The sequence below is a fragment of the Meleagris gallopavo genome, chromosome 2 (assembly GCF_000146605.3).
Source record: "Meleagris gallopavo isolate NT-WF06-2002-E0010 breed Aviagen turkey brand Nicholas breeding stock chromosome 2, Turkey_5.1, whole genome shotgun sequence".
Classification (NCBI taxonomy): domain Eukaryota; kingdom Metazoa; phylum Chordata; class Aves; order Galliformes; family Phasianidae; genus Meleagris; species Meleagris gallopavo.
In genome coordinates, this window is record NC_015012.2 from 107,371,088 (window position 1) to 107,379,835 (window position 8,748).

At 43.2% G+C, this 8,748-nt stretch overlaps 1 protein-coding gene across 1 annotated transcript; it reads left to right on the forward strand.

Annotated features, from left to right (window-relative positions):
* The first annotated feature begins 1,980 nt into the window (after positions 1 to 1,980).
* LOC104910044 (zinc finger protein 91-like) lies at positions 1,981 to 8,296 on the forward strand. The gene is made up of 3 exons (XM_010708158.3): positions 1,981 to 2,112; positions 2,305 to 2,889; positions 3,759 to 8,296. Exon 3 carries the CDS (start codon positions 4,551 to 4,553, stop codon positions 6,327 to 6,329), a length of 1,779 nt encoding a protein of 592 aa, XP_010706460.1. The 5' UTR covers positions 1,981 to 2,112; positions 2,305 to 2,889; positions 3,759 to 4,550; the 3' UTR covers positions 6,330 to 8,296.
* Positions 8,297 to 8,748: the final 452 nt, after the last annotated feature.

Genomic DNA, 8,748 nt, shown 5'->3' on the forward strand with positions numbered 1-8,748 from the left:
ACCATATGTAGCATAGTTTTGGAGGTTATGGATGCCCCATCCCTGGAGGCATTCAAGGCCAGGCTGGATGTGGCTCTGGGCAGCCAGGTCTGCTGGTTGGTGACCCTGCACACAGCAGGGGGTTGAAACTAGATGAGCATTGTGCTCCTTTTCAACCCAGGCCATACTATGGTTCCATGATTCTATGAAATCTCATTGCGATGATATGAGGAAACACTGCAGTGAATTAGTTCAAGACAAATCAAAGGATAACTTGGAACTGTGCCTCTCAATGGTTTCTCACTATTCAACAGGTACAAATGATTAGATCCAAGCATCAAAAAGACAGAGTGGTTACAATGGATTTCCTGCATTTCTCTCTTTCAAATCTGGGTTTTGTATATTTTGAAAGAAACCTTTGTAAGGGAACAACAAATGTGTGGGATATTACTTGCAGTGATCATTACAACTGATGTGAAGTATGCTTCCTACATTTCTATCTAAAAACCAGATCTTATCTGCCTTCTTTTCCACAAGCGATGCTCTGAACTAGCTGAACAGGGACAGGGCTGTTTGCAAGCTCTCATGTATTTCTGATTCTCTCACTGCAGAGAGCGTTTATCTGAGCATGAGCACAGCCACAGAGCATATGGCCCCACAGAGAGGGCCATAGAGCCCTCTCGTGGATGTTCAGATGGTTTTGGCATGAGGAACCTTCGTGTTACACTCTTCTCTCCTTACATAAGAAATTTGTTACTTAATTACCTTATTATAAGGGACTGAGAGTTGATTGGCAGTGCCTGAAGGCTCATCAGAACAACTGACAGCAATCTCTTCAGAGCAAATATAGAATCATAGAATCAAAGAATGGCCTGGGTTGAAAATGCTCATCCAGTCCCAACTCCCTGCTGTGTGCAGGTCGCCAACCAGCAGCCCAGGCTGCCCAGAGCCACATCCAGCCTGGCCTTGAATGCCTGCAGGGATGGGGCATCCACAGCCTCCTTGGGCAACCTGTTCCAGTGCCTCACCACCCTCTGGGGGAAAAACTTCCTCCTCATATCCAATCTAAATCTCCCCTGTCTCAGTTTAAAACCAGTCCCCCTTGTCCTATCTCTTTCCACTCTCATAAACAGTTGTACCCCTTCCTACTTATACACTCCCTTCAAATATTGGAAGGCCACTATGAGGTCTCCCCGCAGCCTTCTCTTCTCCAAGCCAAACAAGCCCAGTTCCCTCACCTTTCCTCATAGGAGAGGCGCTCCAGCCCTCTGGTCATCCTAGTGGCATCACTAATCTACTTTTTAGCTCAATTTACTTCCCCTTGCTGCTTTTTCTCCCAACAGACAAACAAAGCAGGAAGAAAATCTCCTGTCACTCTGTGCAACAGCTGCCAACACCTGCACTGGTTTGGGCTGGGACGCAGCTAACTTCAATCATAGAATAAGAGTGGTTTGTGTTGGAAAGGACCTTGAAGATGACCCAGTTCCAATCCCCTGCTATAGGCTGGGACACCTCCCTCTAGACCAGGTTGCTCACAGCCCCATCCAGCCTGGCCTTGAATGCCTTGAGGCATGGGGCATCCGCAGCCTCACAGGGCATGCTGCTGCAGCATCTCACAGCACAGAACAAGTCTCAACCTGCCCCTCTCCAATTCAAAACCATCCCCCTCATCCCATCGCTAAATCCCTGCTCGATGCCTTGCTAAGGACGAGATGAGATTTTACAAAGCTTTTACACCCTTCCAGGGACTAGTATGCTTATTGTTACTATATTATTATTATTATTAAGAAGCTTTTAGACCCAGTCTCGCGGGACGGGTAGGCTTATTGATGAAAACAAAAAGATGGCCGCGACGCCTGAACACGGGGCTCCAACCGCCGCCCTGTGGTTGGGCGAACACCCAGCCGGGCTCAGCGCCTCACAGGGGCGCAGCGCAACGTCGGGATCCCAACTCCCCCCGCTCCGTCCAATCAGAAGGCGGCAGCCGTGACCTTTCACCCCGAAAGTTGTTCCAGCGCGCAGGCGCGCTGGCGGTGCGGAGGAGGTTTCTGGCTGACGTTGCGGGGTTAGTCGCGTTCGGGCCGAGGATGGCGGTGTCGGTGGAGCAGGCGAAGCTGGAGGAGAAGGTTAACGGTAGGTGCTCCGCTGAGGAGCCGGCAGGGCTCGAGTCGCGCTGCGGCGGCCGTTCTGTGGGCGCCGTTGCGGGTTGGGGGGAAGGGGCGGCCGTGCTTGGGGGCTGCGTTACGTCTTCTTTCGTTTCAAGGGATTGGGTTACTAAGAGTGTTTGGGGAGTAACGTTAACGCGGCGTTCTTTTCTGCCTTCAGAGTCGGAGCTCTTCGAAATCCTTCTCCCGGTCACTGTGTTTGTGCTGAGCGATGAGGAGTTCCTCCAGGCTCAGGAGCGGTTGGCGATGCTTCCAGAGCTGAGGGAGGAGCAGCAGGAGGCTGCTGGGAGCTGCTGCGTGTCTGAAGGCTGCGTGAGGTCATCAGGTGGTAGCAAAGGTTTAAATATTTGGGAGGAACACAATGGGACCATAAACCAGAACGGCAGTGTGGAGTGCTTTGAAGAATGGATCCCTGAGAGCACGTATAACAATTCAGAGTTATCTATAAGCTGTGGGATAAGCAAGGATGCACAGAGTCACAGCGCTGCTTTGCTGACGTCGCCATGTCAAACAGAGCTGGCAGAGATGAGTGAGGAGAATGGCAGGAAAGCGTGTAGTGATAATGATGCCGTTCCAAAGATTCCTCTCCTCTCTGCTGCTGACAGTGAGGGTAAAGATGAGACCACTGACACCTGTGGACAGCTGGTGTTGCCAGAAGCATGCAGAGATGAAGAACTTGCTGATGAAAGCCAAGAGAAGCAACCACAAGTACACGAGGAGATGAGGACAGCCCTTGAAGTGGAAGGTAACTTGTTAATAAGAGTTGTCCAAGAGTTGAAGTAAATTTCAAGTTTGAAATAGGTAGGAAAATGTGTAGGAAGAATGCAAAATAGTTTATGATAGATTAAGCATTCCAACATAGATTTAATTCGTGTGCAGCTGAATCACAGAATGGCCCGGGTTGAAAAGGAGCACAACACTCATCTAATTCCAACCCCCTGCTATGTGTAGGGTCACCAACCAGCAGCCCAGGCTGCCTAGAGCCACATCCAGCCTGGTCTTGAATGCCTCCAGGCATTCAAGCAAATATTTTTTGGAGTATGCATAATGCTTACCAGACTGATATGGTAATCATTGAAACCAAAAGGAATTGGTACCACTTCGTTTTTCTGCAGTTTTTGAAAGAGGGGAGAAGATTTGAAAACAAAAACTTGGGGAACAGATGGGTGTGTTTTTTTTGTTTTTTTTTGTTTTTTTTTTTTTGCACAGGGAAGAGTACTTACCCTTTAGACAAAGCAGATAGCAGAATGTCTCCTTAAGAGTGGCTCTGTAGCACACTTCAATGCTTTGACAGGAATTCTGGCGTAAACCTGTTCCGTGAAAACATGGTGTTGTTCTGTTAAATTCAGAGCTTTGAGTGAAAAAGCACAGTGAAAAGACGGAGGCTCATTGTAGGACTTTTCTTGAAACAACAGTAAATGTTATTGAAGGAGAAGTGTGGAGAGAGATGTTAGAAAAGAAGTGGAGGTTAGACAACATTTTCTTAGGGGAATAAAGAGCAAGGAAGAGTGTATTAGGCTATTTTACATTATTACTACCAATTAATTATGAATTTTGGTTGTTCTAGGAAATGTCATGCAAAAAAAAAAAAAAAATCTTCTTTTATCTCCGTAGATGCTGATTCTTTGAAGAGCGGAAATAATGAAGCTAACAGCGAAACAAATAAGGGAAGCAAATCTGAAGATGAAACTATGAGTTATGTTTTGCAGCATGGTTTGAAAGAAGAACCGGAACTGGATTTCGATCAGTTTATTCATAGATGTTCTACTTCAGAAGAATTGCAAGATGTAGGGAAACTGGAGATAAACGCTTCTATTTCTGCAGTATCAGCTACTCCTGAAGAGCATATTTTTAAGTCATTAACACCTGTTTTTAAGAAAAGATGTCGGCAGCAACGTATCATTTCTCCTCGTGAAAGCCCAAATGAAATTCAAGGCCAGCAAGAAGATTTAGCATGGCTAAGTAATAGCATGAGCATCAAACCTCTTCCTAAAGCATCTCGTTCTACAAATAAGCATGATAAAATCAATTTAAATTGCAAATTTTGTAGTTCTGCATATAAAAGCTCTGCGCTTCTGAAGAGACACATTTATTCGGCTCATAAAAATAAAAAAATACATAAATGCAGCTTTTGCAAAAAAACCTTCTTCTTTTCTGTCAACCTGAAGAACCACCTTAAGCTTCATAAGATGAATAAGTTGCAAAAGGAAAGGAAAAATAAAATGAGTGCCAGAAGAGTTAGGCAAAGAACTGAAGAAAGAAAGTCGGAAAGAAAGAAAAAGAAAGTAAATATGAGAAATACTTCATCAAAATTGAAAGAGATTTTACATCTCTGGGCGTTCCAGTTATTTTTCCTGCAAACTTTGCTTTTTTGATTCATCAAATCCTAGGATTTTTATTCATCACATGAAGGCACATAAAGAGAGACCACCTTACCAGTGTCCTCAGTGTGATTACTCTTGCCCTACCTTATCTTACATGTTAAATCACATGTACTGGCATGCTGGGTATAAGCTATACAAGTGCAGGTTCTGCACCTTTTTTTCACTGTATTTTGCCAGCATGGTTAGGCATAGCTACATGCACACGAGGCCGAAACCATATTCTTGTGAGTTCTGCCAATCAGCATTTACAAGCATCCGTGGGTTAAAGAGACACAAAAGATTACATGTGAGTGAAGAAACATGCCAAGTCAACTTTGGAAGTGGAAGAAAGAGAACTCGGAGACCTTCAAAGAATTACACGTGTGATGAATGTAACGTACTTTTTTATACTAGAGGTCATCTCAATTTTCATAAGAAATGCCATGAACAGCTCAAGGTGAGTGCTAATGGTTATATGAATCAGAGCAATGAATATCTTAAAAGCAAAGGATGCAAAATTGAAAGTGATTCCAAGGGCTGTGTTCCTGTACCTCTTTCTAATGAAGATGATAGTCTCACTGGGGGAGTGTGTCTAGCTTCTGAAATGGACTTTGTGCAGGCAGGTGATGTGCAGGACAGTAAGAAAATGTGCCCCGGAAGGGCATTTACCAAAAACAGCCACTTAAGGAATATTTCACCTATTTTTGGGAGTAGATCAGAAGTTCAGGATTCATACAAAGTGAACACTGTAGTTTACAAAGAAGACTCTCTCTTCAGTCCTGAGACTTCTCATTTGCAAACTGAAGGCACTAAAAGCAGTGCTGCATATTATAAGTCCAAGGATATGTGGCCTTCCAGTTTGTCTGTGTTCAAACTGTACAAGTGTAAACACTGTGATTATGCTACTGCTATTCATAGCAACTTTAAGCAGCACCTTAAGATACATACTGATAAAGGACAGTTTGTGTGTCAGGAATGCAATAAGACTTTTAAAACTTCAAACCGTTTGCAGAGACACAAGCTGCTTCATGTAAATGATCAATATGAATTCAGCCATTACTTCTATGCAGATAGCCATCTGGAGAATCTTGGGTTGCATCGTGAAATGCAGGTAGGCACGTGTCCAGAAAGGGATTTTGGCTCCTCACAGAGTTTCAGTGGAGTCTGTTCAATGTTTGCTTCAGAAATGTATGGAGAACAGACAGATACCAAGAGGGACAAAGATGATTTGCTAGCACAGAGTGAGCCACGATTCTATCAGTGTGCAGAGTGTGAGTACTCTACTTACATTTTAAGCAACCTCAAACTACACATAAGGACTCACACAGGTGAGAGACCTTACAGCTGCAGTGTTTGCCAAAAGGAGTTTCGTACCTCCAGTCACTTGAAACGGCACCAAGTCCTGCATTGCAATACGGAGCATCTCAAGTGCAGGAAGTGTGACTATTCAACAAACAAATGGCTGTCCTTAAAACAGCATCTGGCTTCACATGCCGCGAACGAAAGCTCATCTACTGGCTCTCTCTGTGAACAAAAGCCACTGCCTGTCAAAACATACACGTGTGAAGAGTGTGGCTATATCACAGTTCACAATGGAAACTTCAAGCAGCACCTGAGGATTCACACAGGGGAGAAGCCATTCAAGTGTGGGCAGTGTGGTGTTGCTTTCCGCACGTCCAGCCACCTGAAGCGGCACTTGCTGACTCATGTAAAGTTTCACTGCAGAAAGTGTGATTTTTCTGCAGTAGATAAATGTGCTTTCCAAAAGCATGTAAAAACGCATAAAAAGAAAAAGAACAAAAGTGCAGCAAGTGTAATGTGATGTCCACTAAGAAGCTTTTAGAAAATCATAAGTAGCAATATAATTTTAGAGTGTAAGCTTGGGATTTGCAAGCTAATGCTCAGTTCTAGAGAGCTTTGCATGTCCCAGATTTATTTATTTCTGTACATTTCCTTGCTGTACTTAGAAATGTGGCTGTTTGTGGACAAAGCCAGTGTTGTGGTCAAGAGTGAAATTCAGAATTCTGCTTTGCTCCAGTTTTGCTGTGAACTTATTTCTAGTGAAAGCTGAGCTCAAGACATTGGAAGCACCTCTTCATACCTGCGTAGCTGAAAAGCTATTCTGTAAGGTCAGAATCATGAATTGGCCTATGTTCATCAGCATAAACGGTTATATGCCACTTACTTTCATGTTTAAAAACAAGTCTAACTGCAGGAATGTTTAAAAGGAGGGATAAAAGTTCACACTGCATTGTATAGTAATCATTTTTCAGTCAAGAATTGTTAGTATGATTTGAAGCTTACACCCATCTGCTCTAAGTTGTGTTCCTTGCTGTCAGGTTCTCCTGTAATAATTAACAAGAGAACAAGTTTGTGTCTCACAAAATAGTAATGTCATCACTGGTTAAGTGTGCTGCAAAAGTATTTTCTGTATATGTATAAATGTAAAATGTTTTTTAGGTAGTTCATTGTGTCTGTAGTTGCTCCTGATAATTCTTTGAGTAGTTTCACAGGAATAGTAGTGTTTCCCATAATGAAATATTTTATGATACTGAAAATCCTTAAGTTAATCTTCACAAACTTCGTGGAGATGTCTAATGTTACTCTAGTATGAAACGCCTTGTCTTTTCTCAGGCTAGTAATTACTGTACTCTCTGTTTCTTAAAATACACTGTCATTCTGTTTGAAGATCCTTTCTGCTGATATAAGTATTTGCTGACAATTTAAATTGAAAAAGCTATCATAGAATCCTTAAGGTTGGATAAGACCTGTAAGATTGTCTGGTCCAGTCTTTTAACAGTAAAACTTAGATTGTTAAAAAGGTTTGCTGTGCATCTAGAATACATCTAAGGGATCACTTGTGGCAAACCACAGTTGTATCGCATGATAAAGATTCAAACTTCAAATATTTGCATGTTTTACAGTGATGTTGTGCTTGAAACTGGACAGCAGCGAACGTATGTTCAGTGGTATTTATGAAAGCACTATTACCCTCTTGTGTGAGAAAAGAAAGCTGCAAAGGAGTGGTGGTCATTTTTCCTAACGTTACAGTTCATCCCATGAAACAGCAGAATAAGCCTATAGCTTAATTTAGAGAATTTAAACATGAAATTGCCATTGCTTTTATTATTGTTCTCAAACTTAAGATTTTCTTTATAAGCACAGATAATATTTTGCAGTAACTTTCTGGTAGTGCAGGAAAACAATTTTTCAGAGTTGGATGGAATCGCATGGATTGATGTTCTGACTATAAGCTGGAGAGCACTCTTTGGAAATGAGAGAACAATGAAGATCTTAAAATGACTGAGCCAACCAGCTGACACAGTTGTGAGAAACAATATCCTATTAGGGATAAATGGAGGCGTTCCTGGGAAGCAGGAACACTGTTGTGCAGATTTGGAGGTTTTTTTTTACCTTGGTTCTGGTCAGGTGAAGAAAGCATCGCAAGAACACATGTGAAGAAGAAGCAGGAATTGGAAGCCCACATATGTGTAAGGCTAGCAAAGCTAAATCTGGGAGAAAATAACATTTTATAAGTATGTTGTACATACATGAAGGATCCAAATTTTTAGAGTTTGTACAGAGCAGTTTTGTTTAGTTGCAGGTGGAGCAAGAAGATATTTGCAGGTGAAACTTAAGATTGTCAAACATCATTATTGCAGATGGTTGCTGCTAATAAGTAACATTTGAGGTAATTCTTGGGGCAGAAATGATTCTGTATCTTCCACCTCAGAGACGTTTGGAGGCGAAAGTGTGCTCATTTTTAAAATAAAAACATAGTCTGCTTTGTTTTGTGTGTGCGTTTGTTTTAGGGGGGAACAGCTGAAATGGCTGTATTCTCGTGGTTGCAGCGTTTTAACAGAAAGCAGAGCCTGTCCAAAATCACACGATGAATCAAAGTGTTTATTATTTTGCTGCAAACACAACTGTGTGATGCGATGGGCAATCGCATACCGCAACAAGCAGGAGTTTGATCTCAATACCGCCCAATCTCGAGCTGTGATTCCCAAGGAAGCTAGGGTGCTACAGGGGCGCGTTTGAGCCTAAGGAGCCAGCAGTCAGCACTGAAGACACATAAATAGGATAAATAGCTGACGGGGCAATGATCAACCCGCCTCCTCAGGCGCCTCTCCTCAGGAGGCTGCGGCGCATGCGCAGGGCGCCGAACCTCCTCCACAGCGCAGTGCGCATGCGCACGCACCGCGCTCCCACCCCCTCGCGCCCTCACGGCTCTGCGCGCG

Coding starts and splice junctions, on each gene's coding strand:
- LOC104910044 (XM_010708158.3), top strand. CDS start 4,551: ATGAAGGCACATAAAGAGAGACCACCTTACCAGTGTCCTCAGTGTGAT.